Source organism: Carettochelys insculpta, chromosome 5 (assembly GCF_033958435.1).
Source record: "Carettochelys insculpta isolate YL-2023 chromosome 5, ASM3395843v1, whole genome shotgun sequence".
Taxonomy (NCBI): domain Eukaryota; kingdom Metazoa; phylum Chordata; order Testudines; family Carettochelyidae; genus Carettochelys; species Carettochelys insculpta.
In genome coordinates this window covers 88,468,705-88,491,500 of record NC_134141.1, presented here as the reverse complement: position 1 = coordinate 88,491,500, position 22,796 = coordinate 88,468,705, and the positions used below count along the sequence as shown (strand labels likewise).

Genomic DNA, 22,796 nt, shown 5'->3' with positions numbered 1-22,796 from the left:
CAGGCTGCTCTGGGGAGGGAACTCTCCTCCGCCCTCTCTCACTGTAGCAGCTTGGGGCCAGGTGACAGGCACCTCTCCACAGTTGTTGTCTTGGCTGTCACTGGATAAGCAGTAGTACGTGTTCATGTCACCCTGCTCTTTGTGTGTCTGTTGGTGGCTGACAACCCGATTCTGGAGCTGCAGGTTTTATCACAGAAGGGACAGGGGTTGGTAGCTGTTGGAGGGGCGCAGGGCAGTTTTTTTACACTCTCTTCTTCTTCTTCTCCGCCTCTCCTCATCTGCACTGTGGTGGGATTTCTCAAACTGTGCCACCTCCTCACGGATTACTGTTCTCCACTGGGGACAGTCTTGGCCAAGGTCCTCCGAAGTGTCAACACCGATGCTGCACTTTTTCACGTGTGTATTCAGCATGTCCTTATATCACTTCTGCTGGCCCCCAGCGCATCTCTGTCCTTCCTCCAACGCGGAAAACAATCTATTTTGGGAGGTGCTGATCAGACATCCAAACCACATGACCAGTCCAACAAAGTTATTGATGAATGATGATGGCTTCAATGCTGGTCATGTTCATCTCTTCCAGGACGCTAGTGTTCATGTGCCTATCCTCCTAAGAGATATTTAGAATTCTCCTGAGGCAGCATTGATGAAATTGTTCAAGTACCTTGAAATAATGCTTGTATGTTATCCAGGTTTCACAGGCATACAGTAGTGCTGGAGCAACCACTGTACAGTATACAAGGAGCTTTGTCTTGTGATGTCACAGTGTTCAAAGATCCTTTGTCTCAGGCAGGTGAAAGCAGAGTTTGCACACCTCAGACTATGGTGGATTTTCATGTCAATATTGACTTTAGCAGTAAGATGACTTCCAAGGTATGGGAAGTGTTCCACATTTTCCAACAGAGCAACGAAGGGTCCTGTGGCACCTTATAGACTAACAGAAAAGTTTAGAGCATGAGCTTTCGTGAGTTAACTCACTTCTTCAGCATCTGAAGAAGTGAGTTAACTCACGAAAGCTCATGCTCTAAACTTTTCTGTTAGTCTATAAGGTGCCACAGGACCCTTCGTTGCTCTACAGATCCAGACTAACACGGCTACCCCTCTGATACATTTTCCAACAGTTTTCCATTGACTTCAACAGAAGGTACATGAGATTGTTGCATCAGTGAGGATTGGTGGAGCACCTTGGTCTTTTTGATGTTCGATGTGCGGCTAAGATTCTCATATGCTTCAATGAAGGCACTTATGAGGGTCTGAAGGGCTGTGGGAGAAAAAGCAGCGACCATATTGTCATCCACGTACTGGAGCTCCGTGATGAAGGTTGTGGAGGTCTTTGCTTTTAGACTTCAATCTCCTGAGATTGGAAAGCTTCCCATTCATTTTATAGACAATCTTCATACCATCTGGAAGCTTGCCAGCAATGAGGCGAAGGGTCATGGCAGTGAAGATGCAGAACAGTGATAGGGCAATGACACAGCCTTATTTGACTCCCATTTAACAGCTGGGGCAGGTCCAGACTAGGCTGGATGGGGGCCAGGAAAGGGGATGTCTGACTTCTTTTCCCCCCCACATCCCACAGCAGCAGCTGTTGCTCAGGGAGAGGTGCACCTCTCAGGGCCCAGCACTGATCTGGTGTGGCTGGGGAAGAGGAGGGGGTGTGCGCCTTGCTGGCCCCAGCATGGAGCTGTGTTGTGCCATGGGGGAGCTGTATATTGATGACTGGCATATGCTGTGAGGTGAGGGATGGATGCACACATGCACACACCCCAACACTGCTTCTCCTCTGGCTGTGACAGTGCTGTGCTGGGACCAGCAGGAAGAAGCAATGTTCTATGCATCTGCCCTGGACTCCTACACAGGGACTGATAGGCAGTTGTAAGGCCACCTGGCTGCACAGCTTAGAGTGAACTCAACTGGCCTCTGTTGTGGGGTTGGGGGTGGGGGTCACACCTGGGAAAGGGGTGCTCTAGGTCATTAGTATATGAGTGGAAGAGTGTTGGTCTAATATAGTCATGGATTCGTCTTATAATCTTGGAACTGCTTTATTGCTGGTGTCTGGGCTTTGACTATGTTGGTTTTGTTTAAAATCTGTTCATTTTTGCCACAAGACACTGATGTCTGTTGCATCTTCAATTTATGCAGTGGTGGAGGTGTGGAGCCCTGGCCTTGGCTATGAAACAGAGGTGCTGTTAAAAATGGTGATAGTGTCAGATTAAGGCTGGTAGTCTGATTAGCACCCGTCCCAGAATGGAATTGAGGAACAGGATGCTGATAATAGATGGACTTGCTGTGTGTAATACTCTGCCAGTAGATCAGGAAAAGTCATTAATGACAATTGAGTACAGGCGGCTAGATCCCCCACAATATCTAATCCCATTCTCGGTGGGTGATATAGATCTCTGAGAAATGCCCAGGCATGAGAAAAAAACATAACCTCCGGTAATGGTTGTCTTGCTGTTAAACTCACTTTGAATTGATGGGCCATCTTGACTTCTGTTGGTAGCACTAGCTGCAAATACATTGTCAATATGTGCTCTCACGGGGAGACATTCTCTTCTGAGTAGCTTAGGACGGGTATGAGCATCATACTCATTTTTATCTTTTTCCTCTGGTCTGGAGGCTTTTTTCTGATGTGTGGTGCATTCATCTAGGAATACAAGCGCTGGCATATCTTGTCCATCTAATCCAGTGTGCAGTTTGACACAGGCCAATACCAAGTGCTTCAAAGGAGATACAAGAAATTCTGCAGGGGACAAGTGTGAAATAACCAGCCTATAGGGGAAGCTTCTTTCTTGTGCCATACAGTTGGCTTTTGCACTGAACTTTGAGAGTTCTAGTTCCCTTTATACCAGGGTAAGTATTTTTGATGTTTCCATTACCTATGTAAATACATTAATTCTGTTTTTAAATCCTGTTGGATGTTTGGCCAGAGATTTCTTATGGCAGGGAGTTCTACGTATTAATTACACACTGATCAAGGGAACCTTTTATTAAAACAGATTTAAATATATTGTCTTTCATTTACTGAAATCCTCTTTTCACATCATGAGCATAAATTGGAGCCCCTGACTTGCCTTTTTATCTTACCAGGTATCTTGTTAAACCTCCATATCTGCTCTTATTGATCTTCTCTCTAATTTTTTAATCTCTTCTCATGTGGGAGTCTCTATGCATCTATTCACTTCCATTGTCCATTTTGAGCCCTTCATCATAGGCCTGTTAATATAGAGACTTGAACAGAACAGTGTTCCAGGCAGTGGAATTCTGTTGGTTTGTATAGGGATGTTATAGTAAAATGTTTTCAAATTTTCTCTCCCATAGTTTAGACTGTACCATATTGTTTTTTGACCATTGCTTTGGATTGATCTGGCTGACGCTTATGACTTTTCTTGAGCAGTTACAATTCATTTACAACTTAGCTTTGTGAATGCATAGTTACTCCCTCCAATGTGACTACTCTTACATTCGCAGCAGTGAATTCCATTATTTCTTATGACGTGGGATTGCCAACCATGTAATCGCAAAAATGCAAATACTGTTGTTCCGCTGGCCCAACCTTTCTGTAAAGCTCTGCCACAATCACTCTGTCCCCCTTTCCTCTGTTGCTTTCTATTCCTCACTGTCACACTCATTCACCATGCTGTCAGGGGGTTGAAGTGTGAGAGGGGCATTGGTTCTGTGCTGGGGCTGAGGGGTTTGGAGTGTGGGAACAGACTCTGGGCCAAGCCTGAGGCAGGTGGTTGGTGAGTGCAGACCGGGGTGCACAGTGCAAGCTCTGGGAGGGAGTTTTGGTGCTGGAAGGGGCTCAAGGCTGAGGCAGGCTCCGGGAGGATGTATGGGTACAAGAATGGGGCTCAGGTCAGGTGGCACCTACCTTGGGTGGCTCCTGGTGATCAGCATAGGGGGGCTAAGGCAGGTTCTCCTTGCCTGCCCTGGATATGCACACCTCCTGGAAGCAGTTAGCATGTCCTTGCAGACCCTGCAGTGGAGGGGGCTGGAGACATACAGGTTCTCTACATGTTGTATTTGCTTGCAGTCACCTTCCTTGCCACCCCAGAGGCATACCAGCTGCTTTCATGAGTGAAATGGGTCCAGAGCACACAGGGTGCCTGCCTTAGCCCTGTGTGCAGCAGGACTTTTAACAGCCTAAAATCTCTCAATTTAGCTTAAGTAGGAGAGAGTTTGATTCTGTGAGCCTCCTGCCATGGGGCTGGAGGAGCAATTATCCGATCCCCAGTTATACAACATTCCATTTTATCCCAAACCACCTTGCTCCCCCATCCCAGCAGGTGAGTTGTTGCAAGGCTGGGGGGAGCAAGGTGGTGTGGGTTAAAACGGAGTGTTGGATAACCGGGGAGTCGGAAAACGGGGATTGTACTATGTATGGACTATAGGTTTGATCTGAATAGGGCAATATCTAGCTATGAACAATACAAAATTATTGCATAGGTATTAATATTCTAAACAAAGAGTGCTGTTTTCTTCCTTAGTTTGCCACCGTTTATAAAGCAAGGGATAAGAACACCAACCAAATCGTTGCTATTAAAAAGGTGAGTGTTCTGTGTGCTGTATTGTGTGTATATATACCCCACAATTAGGTATCTAGTTACTCTTGAAATTGTTCAATGGCTTTATCAATTTAACAGGAAACTCATTCATTCCCATAGCAGAGACGGCGTGTAAGGTTGACCAGTCTAAATCATCCACCTCAAATATTCCTTCATAACGTAAAACGGTGGCTTCAACACCACTAAATTTTTGGGTTTGTGATTGGTCACCCAGCTCAGAAGCTGAAACTTTAAATATTGTTGCCAATATTTTGGATGACAGTTGGGTTTTTTACTGCATTTTTAAAGAAGTGTTTCCAAACATCAAGTTAGAAGTCTTAACCTTTGCATCTTCCATATAATTGTGTCCTCTTTAGAAGATGTTTAATGTTTTAGCCCCACTAACAGAAAGATGTTTCCAGATAACCTTTTTATATGGTGTGGTTGTTGGTGCTTGGAGGTGTTATGGGAAGTTGTTTTTGACAGACCTAAATTTCTGTACTTTGTTTTTTGGAATTAAATCTTCAGTGTGATTGCTTTTCTGATTTGAAACAATACAACCTGGTGAAATTGCAGTAAATTGTAATATTGAATATAAGTGTTTTAGATATGCTTTGAGGGAATCTTACTATGGTGGCATTACAATAATGAAAAGTAAGTACCCCTCAGTTTCACTTAATAAGTGAAGTTACCCATTTCAATAATGTAGCCAAATTGCTTGGTATTCATGTTGTACTACTACTGTGCTAGGGCTGCTCCCATAAGTCTGTTACTGCCCAAAATTGCCATGGAGAACAAACTTGTTTGCACTGAAGAATAGTTATAAGATCATGTGAGGTGTTTTGGTTTAAAATAGCTTCAGAACAGAAAAATGTTTGGCATGGGATCAATCTAGTGAAATCAGAATAGCCTGTAAAATTCAGGTGGCTTGCAACGGCCATGCAGAGGCCAGTCTTGATAACAAAATTCATATTTGGCATGATTCACCCTCTCAAGGAAAGACATACTATGGTGTAATACAGCTTTGCAGGCCCAGACTGGGGTTGCATTTACAAAATTCATTGCTAAGATTGTATTATGTCTGGCTCTGGGAAACATAAACATCTGTTGCTTTTGTAAATGCTAAAGCTACAAATTCACTTCTTAACTATTTAACATTTTGTTATTTTCAGTGGTAAACTGAGAGTGAGCATTAATCTTTGAGAACTTTTATTGATGCCATCTTCAGGTGTTTAAGAATGTGGTTCTAATTCCAAATAATATAGTACTTATTTTTTTCTTTAGATTAAACTTGGACATAGATCAGAAGCTAAAGATGGTAAGTACTTAAAACACTTGTACACCATAACTTGTTCTGTCTATTTGTCTTTGTATGTTACTGTGAATTTCCCATGCTTGTAGAGCAATGAACTGGGTATTTCACCTTTCTTATCTTGGGATATGTCTACACTTGCCAAAAACTTGGAAATGGCCAGGCTACTGGCCAGATTGAAGAATACTAATGAGCTGCTGAAATGCATATTCAGCACCTCATTAGCATGCCACCGGCTGCGGCATTTTGAAATTGTCACGTTTCGATCCCTTGTGGCTCATCTACTTGGGGGTTCTTTTCGAAAGGACCCCACCAACATTGAAATCCCCTTATTCCTATGAACTCATCCTCTTAACTGTATGGGAAAACTACAAAGAAGTGGGATTAAATTAGCCAGCATAGCTATCAATTCCAAGTCTGTGTCTACACTTACAAAAAACTTCAAAATGGCCGGGCTAATGGCCAGATCAAAGAATACTAGTGAGGTGCTGAAATGCATATTCAGCCGCCTCATTAGCATGCCACCAACCTCTGCCCTTCGAAATTGCCATGTTTCACTCCCAAGCAACTTGTCTACATGGTGGGGTCCTTTCGAAAACGACCCTCAACATCGAAATCCCCTTATTCCTATATTCCTTATTCCTTCGATGTTGGTGGGGTCCTTTCGAAAAGGACCTTTGTGTGGACAAGCTGCTCAGGAGCGAAACGTGGCAATTTCAAAGGGCAGAGGCTGGTGGCATGCTAATGAGGTGCTGAATATGCATTTCAGCACCTCATTAGTATTCTTCAATCTGGCCATTAGCCTGGCCATTTCGAAGTTTTTTGTAAGTGTAGACACAGCCTTGGAGTTGATAGCTATGCTGGCTAATTTAATCCCACTTGGTAGTTTTCAGATAATAACAGTACAGCTGGAACACATGCATTCTCTTGCAGCTGATGGAAAGCAAGAGAAACAAACACAAAACTTTATAGATTTTGCAGTGCTGAACGTGATATAAAAATCCCAGAATGTCAAATGAAGCGATTTCTATTATCTAAGATGAGAAATAGATGTAAATGAAGTATAGTGGCAAATATATTGAATTACTAAAAATGTAAACATTTAAAAACCTTTGATTGTCTAGTCACACAATTAAATTAGCTTACAACACTGAGTTTACTGTGCCTTTTAACTTTTCTCCTTTGATTCTCTGCTCATGTTTCTGTTTGTTTTGATCATAGTTCTGTTAATGTGCATGGTATATTAGATGAGTAAGAAAGTAGTCCATTTGTTTTGGTTTTTTTCACTCCTAGTTAGGAGAAAGAAGATGATTGTAGGAGGAATTAGGCTTCAAGTACATGACAGTGTGGATATCATTGAAGTGCATGTGTGAGGCACATATGCACTTACAATGATATCCACATTGACAAGATCAAATTTTTTGAATAGTGGTGTCTAGCAGGGCCAGTCAAGCGTTCTATGCCTCCTTGTGCTCTTGTGCAAGGGCATAAAGACTAGGGTAGCCAACCACAGCCCTCCCTGAGATCACTCTTATCGTCTTTGTCAGTAAGATGGAAATGAGTGAGGTTTATTAAATTTCTTCCTCCAAAAAGCTTTTTTTTTTCACATTCTCATGCAAATGATCCCCCAAAAAGAGAGATGAAATAAACTGGGATGCTTGTCTCAAGCTGTTTCTGCCTGAGCAATCCATGTGGGTTACTTCAGACCAAGAAATGACTGTTACAGCCAGAGTGGGGCTGGAAAAAGCAGCTCTGGTAAACACTCCCTTGCACTCCTCAATCTCAAGGGCCAGGAATTGGAAAGAAGGTAAGAAGAGCAATGTTGTGGTGCTATCTACCACCTTAGAATTTAGTGATGTGCCCAGTGCATAAGACCTCAGCAGTGACAAGGTTGATGCTGGTGAGGTTGGTTCCTGCGCTATTTATTTTGACATCTCAGACAATAAACAGGACTCTAACTTGTATACCATAGCCCTGGGACCAAAGAGATGTCCTGGTTAGAGTTGTTCCTCCAAAAAGAGCACCTAAGATGATGGGCAGGGCAAGAGTTCTGATACTGATCCCATTGTTCGTACCCATGATGGGAGCTCATGGCATTAGCAAGAACCTAATGCTTTCTGTTCAGGCACTCCATACCAGCCACAAATGTTCCTGATGCTGAAGAGGTTCACTAGACAGAGACCACTGCATCTTTACAGTGCCCTTTGAAGGGGATATGTACACTATGCCATTGCTTATATGTTCTTGTCAGCATTGAGTAGAGAATCTTTGGCCCTGCCAGCAGGGTGGTCCTCAAGATGGCATAAGGAAGCCCCCGTAGAGCACTGAGTGCTTCACCAAATGGGTCAGACAATAAGGCCAGTACCCAGTCCCACCCTGAGCATATTACTGGCACCTGTCTTCCCATACCATATGATCAAGAAGATTGTGCTGCCATCTTTTGTTGCAGAACTGCTAGTGAAGGAACCCAGAAACATTGATGTAGTGATCCCATCCCTTGTCCCCTCCTTGACAAAGCTCACCTGGACCATCTACCAATTCAAGAGATTTTGTTCTTAGAAAACATGGATGTTCCACACCAAGCCATCAGGCTAACTTGTAATCCTACTTTGCATTTCTTATAGGACAATAGTTCTTCAATAAGCTACATAAACAAGGAGAGAAACTTGAATCCTCTCTGCATGAAAGCCATCAAGCTTTGGTCGTGGTGCCTCTCACACAAAACACCAATGACTCTTCCTCTCCCAGTGTCAGCATCAAACTGGCAGACTTTCTAAGCAGGCAAGCAGTTACCACAATGCCACATACTGGAACTTTGTCTAGAGTCATCATGAAATTCGCTCAATACCTGAGGCCTTTCTTCCGCAGTGGTCCTAAGGCCTCTTTTGATGCCTTTCCACTTTATTCCTGTGGCCCTCAGGGCAATTTCTAAAAAGGAAGGGGAGAAGGATATCATCATTCTGATAGCTCCATCCTGACTGAGACCAATTTGGCTGATAGACTTGCTACAAATGTCCATCCAACATCAAATATAGCTCCCAGACTGCCCAGACCTGATCTTGCAACACTATGGCAAGATATTACATCAAGATCCAAAGTCCCTGAATGTATTGTGTGGCTGTTGGCTAACTAATTACCACAGATACAGAATGGTTCCTACAGGTCTAGGAAATCCTGACGCATATCAGAAAACACATCTACCAGAATATATTTCTCTAGTTGGAAAAGGTTCTGAATGTGAGCAGGCCAACTGACAGCGGGGGCATGGAGTAACTGCCCCAGGGCCCGGCAATTCAGAAGTCCTGGGGCTCCTGGCTGCCACTACTGGCAGCATCAGCCTCCTGAGCCTCAGGATCTACATTGTTTTCAGAGCTCTGTGCGGTGCACTCCAGGCAGCACTAACTGGGGAGATGTGGCATGCTACAAGTGGTTCTGAAGGCTGGGCTGGGAAGCAGGGCTGGTGTGGTCTGGTTGGTCCTGAGGGCTGGCTGCCCTTGGTCCTTCATCTTCTGAGAGCTCAGAGCCACCCCTTGTCCAGGAAGCCCAGCTAGTCTGTTAAGTGTAGGCCTCAGTACTGAAGATTTGCTACTATGGCCGTGTGTGCACTACCCCAAAACTTTGAAATGGCCATTTCAAAGTTTACTAATGAAGTGCTGACATACATGTTCAGTGCCTCATTAGAATGTCGGCGGCCGCGGCACTTCGAAATTGCTGCGGCTCGCCGCCGTGCAGCTCATCCAGATAGGGGTCCTTTTTGAAAGGACCCAGGCAACTTCGAAATCCCCTTATTCCTGTCAGCAGATAGGAGTAAGGGGATTTTGAAGTTAATGGGGCCTTTTCATAAAGGACCCCCATCTGGACGAGCTGCACAGTGGCGAGCCGCAGCAATTTCGAAGTGCCGCAGCTGCTGACATTCTGATGAGGCACTGAATATGTATTTCAGCGCTTCGTTAGTAAACTTCGAAATGGCCATTTGCCTGTCAATTTGCATGGCCATTTCGAAGTTTTGGGATAGTGTAGACATAGCCTATGAGTTGCATTTAAAATAGGCTGGCCTTTTGTTTATCTCTTAGGGTCCACCTTGCATCCACCCATTCACCGAGTTTTCAGTCCACAGTAGCCAAGTTTCTCAAAGGGTTGCTGCACTCTTACCAACTGGTCAGAGAACAGACTCTTTCCTGAGACCTCAGTTTAGTCTGCATGAGTCTCATGGATGCCTGGTTCTACCCTCTCTTGAGTGCAGCTTACACCACTTCATTCTGAAGGTAATCTTCCTAATGACCGGTCTTCTTTGTAAACTCTGCACTTGTGCAGCCTCTCAGGAGAGATTCAGATGCCACCCAGCTGATCAGCAGAGCACCCATGGCTAGTTTTTTTAATCTACTGGTGGTGCACATTCACACGTCTTGGTGCACATAAAATTTATTCTGCACATGGATGGAAAAGATTAGAGGGAACATTGCTAGTGACAGGAGATTGAGCCTCAGGCACTTGCTTCCAAACCTGCTTGCATCACATTACTGTGGAAGTATAACATTGTATAAGTATAACGTTGTATAAGGGGACATGCTGGATACATTGTATATGAGAGGGACATGCCAAAACATGTTACAAAGTATCTGAGGGAGCACAGGTAGGGACAGTTAGCTTTTGAATGGAGAAGCAATTAAGATGGAGCCAGCGCATCTAAGAAGCAGGCATCAGAATGGAAGGTGTGAAGGGCAATTAGTTAAGTTAACTGGAAGCTGTTAAAGGAGATTGTTAAGGGTGGCAGGTAATTGAAGATACCTGGCTGGTCTCAGGGATCTCAAAGGGTGGTGACTAAACTCTTTTTCTTCTTTTGTCTGTAACTTGTTCTCCAGAAAACTGTATAAATTAAGAGACACAAGCCACACTCGGGGGGGGGGGGGGCTCACTTCTAAATGTATTAGCAGAGCGGCTTTGCTAATAAAACAGAGTGGTCTGATAAATTGTGAGTCTGAGTCAAACTTTGACATTACATAAGCACAAAGTGTTTGGTGCAACTTCTCCTGAGGCTCTTTCCTCACAGTGTCTCAGAACTCTCCCTAACCCAGTCAATCAAATTTCCTGTGTTTGTTCTTCTCAAAGCCAGGTTCAGCATTGGGAGTGTCTGCCTGTCCAGGACTTGATTGCGTTACCTTAACAGGATCAAACTATTCAATGTCTGTTCATCTTCCTAGCTATACATAGGCTTTAGAATGCCCACACATCTCTTCACAAAGAATGTTGAAATGAATAACCGCAATGTATTTCTGTGTTACTGTCTGGCTGGTATGTGTCCACCATCAAACATCCATGACTTGCTCCACCAGACCACAAGCAGCATATCTTCCACTTGCTCTAGGAGTGTTCAACACTATCAATCTGTAAAACAGCAGTATGGAGTAAGCAGTTGGCTTTGGCTGATGTTTTGACTATGACTTCTCTTGCAGCTGACCTGGTAGCTGTCTTCCAATCACTCTTTGCTCATATAGTTGCATATTATTCCCAGCATCCTAAAGAGGATACTACTTGACTGCCACCTACAGTGGGATCTATACTAACATGAATGAAGAATGATTACATATGCTACAATAACTTTGGTTCTTTGAGATCCCTTGTTGGTGTGGATCGCAGATACTACTCTTTATCCCTCCCCCATATGGGAACATGAGGAGGCACAGAATGCATATGGTGCCTTGACTGACATAGCTATTGAAAATAATCTTGTGGATGGTGCACATATGCAGCCACAGTAGGATCCACAAATACTGCTGGGTAAGTAACTATTTTTTAAAGAGCCTTAAAATTGTCTAACAGATAAAAGAGTACATCAAATCTTTAGGCCTATGTCACAGCTTCTCCATTTTGCCACAAGGGGGGCGTATAGTGCTATAGAAACAATCCTATCCTTTGGCAGGAGAGTTTCCACCTAATTGTAGATGTGAAGAATTTATGGTAGTCTGATATGAAAATGATGTATACTAATTTTGAATTCTAGCAATGTACTTAATTACCATTCTGCAAACTAAATTTTTCTCACTTTTATAGTCTAGTTCATTTTTCAAACAATTGAAAATGACCAACCGTATGCAAAAGAAGCCACATTAGAAATGTTTATTATTGCTAAATTGAAGTTATTTGCTGCTCCTGCCATGATGTGATTTTCCTTTCAATCTAGGAATCAACAGAACAGCCCTGAGGGAGATAAAATTGTTACAGGAGCTAAGCCATCCAAATATAATTGGAGTAAGTTTGAAATTTACTACCATTTGTGGTATCTGTAGATATAGTTTACCTCAAAGACTTAGTGCTGTGATCATGGAAACTTTCCTTAATTCTTACATTGACCAGCTTGCAAGGTGGCAAGTTGTGATTGAAATATTAACTTGAATCTAAAGCTTGGTCTCAAAATCCGCTTGGCCATGGTTAGTTGGAACTTGACTGGTTAGGTGGAGAGAATCTCTCAAATCGTGAAAAATTCACATGTACTAAAAACAAAATGAATTTTGTCAATGAAGTGTGGAATTTCCCTAAATTATTATTATTATTATTTTTTTTGGGGGGAGGCACATTGTTCTATTGCAGCTGCTGCTCCTGGGGTCTCCTAAGCAACATCAAAATGAAACTGACAAGGCCTGTTCAGTTTCACTAATGCTATTTAAAATCCCTGTAGGCAGCAGTAGTACTTGTAATTAAGAGCGTGCATTTTTTTTAGTTGTGTTTACTTTGTCTGAAGCCGAAAGGTAAGTACGAGTAATGGGTGTGGTCAGAAAGACATACATAAGTTCAGATGCTTTATTTAAATCTTTGGTCTGGAAGTAGTATCCTGTTCTGCTGGATTTCTAGCCCATTATCGCCCCATTTCCATAATTGTGGCTAAAATCAGAAGGTGCTGAAATGCACAGCTTAAAAAGCAGTTAATTTTACTTCAAGCATTCAAAAAAAAAAGTGCTGAATTAGTATGTTCTCCAACCAGTTTTGCGCTCCCTAAGAAAGATGCTATGAAGGAGCACACATCTAAGAGTATTAGAATATTTGCAGAACTTATAAGTTCTTAAACATCCACTTAAAAGTTCCAAATGCTATATCATGGCCAAGAACAATTTGCCAAAACTACGCAAAGGTGAATCAGCACAAGCAAAGACAACCTGTGCTTGGCCAATAGTAGGGGGAAGGGGAGAAGTAGGAGCAGGTAGCTTCAGCAATGTTATGACCATGCTCAGTCTGCGAGAACATGCTTTGCACAAGCCAGACAGCAAATTGGGGGGGGTAATGGTGTGACCCCATGATGCCTCCATATGCCTCACCTATGCACAGAAGAATAGGTACAGCATTTGTGAAAGAAAGAAAGAAACGGGAAGAGGCTAGCAGAGAAGACAAGAGCATGTTGTGCTACAGCTGCCACTATAGTTCAGGCTGCGAAGGTAGTCCTGTTTTACAGGACTGCCTGACTCTGGCATTGTTTTTAAAATATTCTGCACAACTATTACACCTCCATCTCAGGATCTGTTTTTTACAAAGACAAATTATATAAACCCCTTTAACTTCCTTGTGAAATAAATAAGAACAGTAACTTCTACTTTACAAATGAGGAAACTTGGACACAGTTTATAATTTTTTATACCCATGTAGCAAGGAGGAGGCAGAGCCAGGCTAAATGTCCAGTTTCCCCAAACTGCATTCTAATCGCTACAATAGATTCTCTTTGCAGTGTGTGTAAGTCTGCTCCCACATCCTGAAAACCTTCACAATACATATAGATGTGACACTGCATTAAAATGATGATAAAAGTATCCTGCAGTCAAAAATATTTTTTGTGTTGTCACACTATTTTTTTTTTTTTTACCAGCTTCTTGATGCATTTGGACACAAATCCAATATTAGTCTGGTCTTTGATTTTATGGAAACAGATCTAGAGGTAAGATAGCTTTAGTCCGATATTGTCACCTTTTGTTTCAGTACTTGGAATGTTTTAATTGTTCAAGAACGATTTGAAATATTGGAAACTAATTGTATATTCCTTATGATGTCCTGATCATATCTCCAAGTACATGCATTCTGAAAATCCATATATCAAGAGAGGTTAGTGATTTGCTTTTGTATGAGCTTCTACAACATGAATTAGGCAAATTCTATCTGAACTGGTGACAATTCAGAGGGGTAGCTGTGTTAGTCTGTATTTGCAAAAACATGAGATGTCCTGTGGCACTTTATAGACTAACAGATTTTTTTTTGAGCTTAAGCTTTCATGGGCAAAGAGGCACTTTGTCAGATGCATGTACCTCCAGAGGTTGTACCTCCATGTATGCTCGAAAGGCTGTTGTGTGCTGCAGAAGCTATATTCACGGAGGTTCTATTGAAGGAAGGTGAACTAGTTCAGGCAGAGTACTCACAAGTATGAGTGAGGAATCCAGTGAAGATTATGGACTTGCCGCAATAGCATATGTGATAGGTTTTTTTAAGATGGGAGAGGTACAGTTAACTGTATTCTTCTTCCTAAGAGAGGCACTTTAGCTTTTGAGATAACTAGCTGGAAAAAGTTGAAACATCAGATCAAGCTTATGTGGTCATGCAGACAAAGAAAACAAGGACTCAATGTAAATAACACAAATATGGTATCTGGGCTATCTGTGGTGTCCATTTTCAATTTCCATTCTCCAGTAAAGTTAGCTATAATTTTTTCTGAAAAAATTGTAAAGAATTTCCACTACTTTTTACACAGCAGGGTGGTATAGAATCTTATTAGTAATTGCACCATATAACATTCAATTTTGGTCAAAGGAAAACAGTAGCATTAAGCAAAGAGAGAATTGTAATTCAACATATGAAACCTTTTACCAAGAAGCCAACGTGCATTTTCACAGGTTATAATAAAGGATAGTAGTCTTGTGCTGACACCCTCTCACATCAAAGCATATATGCTGATGACTCTTCAAGGACTGGAATATTTACATCAGCACTGGATTCTACACAGGGTAAGTAAGAGTAAAAGGAACAAAGGCCTTTTTCAGTAAAAGTTTCTAATGGAAACTTTACATCCTCAAACATAATGGTGACACTTTGTTGGAGCTTAGTGGGTCCAGAAGTAATTTCTCTGTGCAAAGTCCATGTAGCATAGTTTTGTAAAAGCAGGAGGAAGAAAGGATGGTGGACTGGAAAGAGAAGGAAAACTTTTTAATGGCTGTTATTGTGGAGAAACTGTTCCAAGAGCTGAGCAACCTTACAATACCAATCCACTGTATCACAAGGACAGTGATCATATTTACTTCAGAATTGTTTCAAAATTACAGTGGAGTACTGTGGAGTGACATTGATATACACAATGTTACTTTTAAATCTTTTGATTGTAACCCTTATCTGGGCTGTTCCAAACTGGGAAATACCAACATATGATTAAATAAATTACCAAACGGAGTTTAGAAATAAAGGGCTGGTTTCCAAGAGTCAGAGTTGATGTCCTTTAAATTTATGCAAGTTTTTTGTAGACTGTCACTAAGTTATATATAGCTCTAGTTCAGGGCAGTACAAAATATGGCCCACAGTCTGAATCCAGCCTACCAAGCTGCCAGATCTGGGCCACAGAAGCCTCAGCCAGCTCCTGCTTACTCCTCCCCTGCTTGGCCCTGCAGCTTGCTCTTCTGAGCACCACGTATGCTTGTATGAACGCTGAGAGCCCCAGTAAGGAGGAGGAGGCATCTCATGCTGCCCTGCCCCCAGTGACTCTCATTGACTGACTGGTGTCCAGCCAATACGAGTTGCCTGTGTGCAAGACTGGCAGCATGTGAAGTACTCCATCGGTTTCCCTCTACCTCCTCCCTGGCTCACAGCATTCAGTTAAGGGCAGCACACACGGCCCCCTTCAGCTGCTCTGAGTACCTGCAAGGGCATGGAAGGCAGGGACTCTGGTTAAGAAATTTGCTAGGCTGCTGGCCTGGAACTGCCAAGATAAGCACATTCTGGCCAGAGCCTGCCTGTGGCACCCCAGCCCTTCTGTCCCCCAACCCTCTGCACCTTGTCCTGTACCCTTACCCTGTGTAACCTGAACCCTCTGCCCCTGTACCTTTACCCCTTCCCAGACCTTGCACCTCCTCCTCCAGGTCACAACCCCCTTCCAGACTTTACACCCCTATCCCTGGTCACAATCCAAATCCCTGTACCCCTTCAGCATTCCTGCCTCAGATCATGACCCACTCCCAAACCCTGCATCCCTCCTGCAGTTCAGAACCCCATTCTGGATGCTGTCGTAAATCATCCTCCTTCATCCAAACTCCCTTCCAGATCCCATGCACCCCAGTTCCTCACCTCAAGCTCCTTTCTGCATCCAGCCTCCATCCCAGACCTCTTCCATTAGTATCATGGAACAGTGCGGCCCTTGACCACTTCCCAAATTCTTGGACTGGCTCCCCATCAAAAATTATTGCCCACTCCTGCTCTAGTTAATATATTTTAAAAGAATTTAATGCACTTCATGGAGCAAATGCGTCTCTAAAACTTGTAACTCTCAGAGTATTGCCACAGAACTGAACTGTTGCTTTTTGGCAGCAAAGATGCAACCACAATTAAATCATTTTTTTTTTTTAAATGTTTGGAAAATGTGCAGCTTGAGGAGCAGAAGTTCTACAGCCAACGATGATCACAGGTGTAATGCAGAGGTTATTTTGCAAAAGGGGCTTTCTATAAAGATTGTCTCTTAAAGTAACTTTAATATAAGAATGCAAAGAGAGATCACTATTAGTCATGCTTTTATTGATACTGTCAGGGCTCTGTCACCACTATGGCACTCTTGAGTGCAGAAAGTAGGAGCCCACAAAAATTTAAAACACCTTGCCTATATACAGGCTTCACTTTAAAACTTCCCAAGGTCATAGATCCCGTGGACCCTGGAAGGGTATGTTGCCACCACCCAGGTAAAACAAAAACCCCTTAATCCAGGAAGACACACCTGGGGATATCTTCCTATGGCGGTTCCCCAAGCTCTAAACCCTCTCTCTGGAGAGATCTTAGAGCAAAGAACTGTAATTTAGTAGCTGGCCTTCTAGCCCAAGGTTTACATGCTCACAGATCCTTGTCAGAACACAAGTATCAGATCAATTGCTTAAAAACAGTAATTTATTCACAAAACAAGAGAAAATAAATTATGGGGTTACATGCAGAGAAAATATTTCCCTGGGGTTCAGCTTAACAGTTACAGGGAGAAAACATCAAATCAAAGCAACAAATACAACAACAAAAACAGAGCAGCAGAAAAAGGCAACAAGAAAACAGCCAGTCCAACCAAATTCAAAATAACCAAAACCTGATAGCTCTAACTATACATTTCCCTTTTACTTACGGCTCTATGGCTGACTTTGAGATGGTCAGGGTATTTATGGGATTCATTTCAGTTGCCTGGAGACATCCTTCTCCCTCTGTCCTCTCTCTGCCTTCCCAGCAAACAAAACAACCCCTTTAACTGCAATTGTTCTTAGTTCAAAAAGACCCTCTACTCGGATTGGCTCACCTGGGCTCAAGTTACATCTTGAAGAGATTAACCCCTTCTCTGCACTCATTCATGACAGATACAGTCAATTTTGCTATCTTTTTCCCTTTCTTGGCAGGATCTCAAACCAAATAATTTGTTACTAGATGAAAATGGGGTTCTAAAACTGGCTGACTTTGGCTTGGCAAAATCTTTTGGAAGCCCAAATAGAGTCTATACACACCAGGTAGTAACAAGGTAAGAAATCAAGCATTCTGCTTGGCTTGTTGAGTAAGTGGATATCTTGTAAAATGAGCTCTGTGCACAAGTTCAAGAGCTAACTTGACACGAATGTAACAACGGGAACCTGAATGACTGGTATAAAAACTGACCTGAATGGTTTGCCAGATTATGCAATTGCTTTTGAGAACTGCCAGTAAAAAAGATTGTTGAACCTGTGTTGGTATCGGGATATCGGAGACACAAGGTGGGTGAGGTAATATGTTTTATTGTACAAATCCTGTTTTTGAAAGAGACAAGCTTTCAGGCGTACGCTGAGCTCATCATCAGGTCACATGTAAGCTTGAAAGCTGGCTTCTCCAGCAGAATTTGGTTCAGTAAGATATTACCTTGCCTGCTCTCTGTGTACAAAAGAATTGTAGAATACATGCCTGTACAAGATCTTCTGTAACTTCAGGTGTGGCCTCTTCTACAGAAACACAAGAAAATATGTGCACCAACCTTGTATGTCTTGTTGTAGTTAACTTCTGAAATACTAAGGCTTAGGCTCTTTGTCTTGGATATATTAACCACATTATTTGCCCTATATGTAGTATCCCCAACCACTCACTACTATGTTTCTTAGGGTAACTACATACTTTCAGCTGACATAAGCTTGATATCAAGCCTTTTTTTAAATAAAGTGCACAATTCTACAAACAGAGTGGGGAATCAAGGCACACACTGAACTACCAGGAAAAAGAAATTGTCTACACTAATATGATTAGCTAGAATTTATTTTAAATGTGTTTTTCTCATGGTAGAAATTAAGCTAGAGTTGTGTTAGATGTTTGTTTAATGGAAGAAATGAGATGGTGGTCCCAACTGTTTGCTATTAAGCCATCTACTAAGCTTTCTCGAACACTCACATATTTATCACTGAGAGGCCTTGTCTACACTTTGGCAAAACTTCAAAATGGCCATGCTAATGGCCAAATCGGAGAATACTAATGAGGCACTGAAATGACTATTCAGTTCCTTATTAGCATGCCGCCGGCTGCAGCACTTCTAAAGTACTGCGTTTCGTTCGCGTGCAGCTCGTCTACACGGGGGTCCTTTTCGAAAGGACCTTGTAAACATTGAAATCAGCTGATAGGAATAATGGGATTTTGACATTTACAGGGTCCTTTTGAAAAGTACCCTCCGTGTAGACAAGCCACATGCCAGTGAAAAGCGGCGTTTTCGAAGTGCTGCGGCTGGCGGCATGCTAATGGGGTACTGAATATTCATTTCAGCACTTCATTAGTATTCTCCAATTTGGCCATTAGCACAGTCATTTCAAAGTTTTGCCCAAGTGTAGACATAGCCCAAGTGGAATCTAAGGTGTTTTGCCTTCATGTGTAAGGTAAACTGAATTGTATTACGCAGTGATGCCTAACTAGCTACCTTGAATTAGTAGTTACTGCTACAGTCTACACAAGAGTCTCAGCACTTAGATCATCATCAGTGGCTGTCACTGTAACTTTTGAGACTTCTGGATGTTGGCAGGAATTCTGATGCCTACTTGTTTTGATTCCAAGCAAATAACTTCTGTTTGTTCAGATTGACAGTTGTATATTTTTGTTTTTGAATTTGTAATCCTGTTGTTTTAAGTGCAGATTTGATCTGCAGTTTCATTTTAGTTGTGGGGGGGGAAGTGGTGTCGAACCACACTTTTAAAGGGGAAAAAAGCTCTCTTCAAGGAAGATGGCAATGTTTGCAGGCATTAAACTGATGATAAATATCCAGGAGGTGAGCAATATATATTCTGTAACACTGCTGCTCAGTTACATACTTTGTATTATACTGAAGTGCAAATAATGTAATTATTCTTGCTTGAAAATGTTTCTGCTTGCCTTTCAGATGGTATCGAGCACCTGAGCTATTGTTTGGTGCTAGAATGTATGGTGTAGGTGTAGATATGTGGGCTGTTGGCTGTATATTGGCAGAACTGCTTCTTAGGGTAAGCCTTGAACACAAATGTTTCTGTTAATCTAAATATACAGTAGCTCTGGTACATAGGTTCTTACGTATTTCCATCTTTTATATGTTAAGGTTTGACATGTAACCTTCTAGTGTCTATTTTAATCATTAATAGAACTGACATCTCATCACACATCACTTTTTTTTTTTTTAAGCAATCATGCATTGCTTGTATCTCCCTACTGACACTTGTTCCATATGCACTGAAGTATAATGTCTAGCAAGGTTGGAATGTTAAACGTATATATTAACTTTCCATGTGTTGTCCTTCCCCTACTAACCACGGACCAGCAGAACAAAGTTTTTAATGGTTAGACAGATGCTGCCATTTAATGTGGTTGTTTTCAGATTTTGTGCATGGATCACTTGTGGATCACAGAGCTTTTTCCTGCACATTTTTGCTAACAATTTAATTTTAAGTGGCCTCTTACTGTACAGTTCTTCAGGAAAAAGGAGAAGGTGGTCAAATTCTTTCCGCTTCTGTTCAAAAAGCTAAATTCTTTTCAAAGTAGGATATGTATGAGAAAAATGATAATAATGAAGAGGGTCCATGAGGGAAAGAGTAGAACACTTGCTATTACTTTGTCTAGTTTTAGACAATTTAAAGAAACATGTATCCCAAATGCCTTTGTGTCCTGCTGTCCCCTTTGCTTTGTTTTTTTTTTCATGAGTATCTTAGTTGTACAGACTTTTCAGTTTTGAGTTCTGTTGCCCCCAGTGTCCTATGTTAATATCGTTATCAAATACTTCACGCTTAAGGTAATAGTAATCTTATTTGTCTATTTCTGTCCCAGAGCTCTGTCTTCTGCCTTTGTGTCTCATAGGTACATGACGACAGTAAATTGGGCAAATTTTCTGCTCTCTTTGCAATGTTGTTTAATCTTGGTAAGAACTGGCAATGCAACTTCTAGCCCAGTGGGTCAGTACTCCATTATATTTGCTTACGTGGAGATCATCTAATTCCTAGTATTGTCATCACAGAATGTCTTCTGGTATTCTGGGTACAAAACCTAGATGGCCTTCAATATCCATCTCCCTCTTTCTTTACTAGTTGTGGGCACTGGAAAGATCACGAAGGCTGTGTCTACGCTACAAAAGTAACTTCAGAGTTGCTTACTTCGAAGTAGTGCATCTACACACCCTGCTTCGAATGGAATGGAATGGAGTAAGGACTTCGAAGTTGGGAAGTTAACTTAGAAGTAAGGGAAGATGTGTGTAGACTCTCTGCTGGCTACTTCGATGTAGTGTCTAACTTCAAAGTTAACTTAGAAGTTAGTTTCTAGTGTAGATGCACCCAAAATCATTGAGGATAAATTTAGAACATGCAACTCTACTAATTTAGGTTATTTAACATGGTGGCTATATCTACACTAGCCCCAGAACTTCAAAAGGGGCATGATAATGAACCTAATCAAAAGATGCTAATGAGGCACTGCTGTGCATATCAGCACCTCATTAGCATCTTTCAATTAGGTCCATTGTCATGCCCCTTTTGAAGTTCTGGGGCTAGGGTAGATGTAGCCAGTATGTTTAAAATCTTCAGTAGGATGGAAAGAGGCATATCTTTGTACCCTCATTTATGTTATGGCTGTTTAGCTTTATAATGGAAAAATCTAGTGAAGAGGTTGATTTCATGCCTAGATGTAAATGGCATTGAAAACCTATTTAGACATTATGGTGATACCCCAAGCAATCCACCAATGCCCACCTACAGACAGGTGGTGCCCAAAATCATGTTGTTATAACTGTAGAGTACTTTTTACAGAAGGAAAAATCAAAGCTGTTTTCTGGGAGTGCAAGTTCAGAAACTGTTTAAACCTTAAACTCAGAATGGCTGTTGCATTTGCCTTTTTACAGGTTCCTTTTTTGCCCGGAGACTCTGATCTTGATCAGCTGACAAAAATATTTGAAACCCTGGGGACTCCAACAGAAGAACAGTGGCCTGTGAGTCCTTTAACTAACAAGACTATCTCAGCATTCTTTTTCTTTTCTTGTCAATTGTTTGTATTAAATATGTTGGTACAACTTTGAAGTAATTTCCAAATAAATTTAAAAGGATTGTCTGAATTTACAAAACAAAGTGCAGAGGTCAGATTGTCTCCACAGCTGCTTTTTGGATATGATTCCTGTTAATTTAATCACATGTTGTAACTAAGAATAACTGGAACTTCTCTTACAGACTTCTATCATATGATATCCATGGGACACAGTGATGATTTTAAAGCTTTTTCATTTAATCTTTTTTGATATAACTAGATATTTTGTAGGCATTTGTAAAATGCATTCTGACTGAAAAGTTACTCGTTGTAGTCATCGTTCAAACGGAAGTATTTAAAGATTCTTGCAATGTTGTGTCATGTTCTTGGCACTTAAAACGTTAACTTCAGAGAAATTCTGGTTTGTAGAATACTTGGGCAAAATGGAGTGTATATTCTGAAAGTGATTCAGAAATCTTAAGTGTTCAAAATTTAAGAACCTTAATTCTCTCCTTTGGTAAAATATATGAGAGATGTAATTTATTCATTCATTGTTTACTGCCACTTTAACATACTGTGGTGTGCTTGATTTAAACTTACTGCCATGTGAATGATGTTGCTAGAAATATTCAGAATCTTTTGGCTGTTTCAAGTCTATACATGTAACTGTGTATGATATTGGGTGAAGAAAAGAGGTGCCTTGCAAACTGGATGGAAGCAACAATACGAGATACATTATTGCAACTTAAACAGATGTTCAGTCTGTTGTTTAATCTCTTTGGCTGGATCCTCTTTTTTTTTTTTCTCTCTTCCCCAAAAGTTCTTCAATTTTCCACTCCAGAAGCGGTTGGAGAGTATTGTTGTTTTGTTAAGCAATGTGATAGACTTGATTCCATGTTAGAGAGGCCAATTTACAAATTGCTTTTGTGTGAAAATGATGTGAGGGGAGGGGTGTTTGTTCTTGTTGGGGAAATTTTTTGTGTTGAGTTTTTTACTGCAAATCGCCCTTTAGGGACTACAATAAAGAAAGTCTACAGGGGATTTCTTTCCCCACCGCCTAAAAAAAAAAACAACTGTTAGTGCATTTGACCCTCTTAGAGCGTGGTTTCCCAAAATGGGGGGGGGCGTGAAGAAGTTCCAGGGGGGCATGAGATGACCCAGCCCCCCGGTCATTCCCCCCACCCAAAGAAAAAGCTGGCCTTTGTCTCCAGCTCTCAGCCCCTGCCATTTTACGTGGGCAACCCAGCACAGCTGCTATATAA

General features: G+C 41.7%; 1 protein-coding gene across 2 annotated transcripts in view; it reads left to right on the top strand.

Annotated features, from left to right (window-relative positions):
- CDK7 (cyclin dependent kinase 7) overlaps window positions 1-22,796 on the top strand; it is a 36,127-nt gene that overhangs the window by 478 nt on the left and 12,853 nt on the right. Inside the window, exons 1-9 of one of the 2 annotated variants that reach the window (XM_074994253.1) lie at window positions 380-396; window positions 4,488-4,547; window positions 5,829-5,862; window positions 12,038-12,105; window positions 13,709-13,777; window positions 14,724-14,834; window positions 17,457-17,575; window positions 19,439-19,538; window positions 21,416-21,502. In XM_074994253.1, coding sequence (XP_074850354.1) covers window positions 13,760-13,777; window positions 14,724-14,834; window positions 17,457-17,575; window positions 19,439-19,538; window positions 21,416-21,502 — 435 coding nt within the window. In that variant the 5' untranslated portion in view covers window positions 380-396; window positions 4,488-4,547; window positions 5,829-5,862; window positions 12,038-12,105; window positions 13,709-13,759. Of the gene's footprint in view, window positions 1-379; window positions 397-4,487; window positions 4,548-5,828; window positions 5,863-12,037; window positions 12,106-13,708; window positions 13,778-14,723; window positions 14,835-17,456; window positions 17,576-19,438; window positions 19,539-21,415; window positions 21,503-22,796 lie in introns of those variants that run through there. The other variant, XM_074994252.1, reaches the window with a different exon arrangement.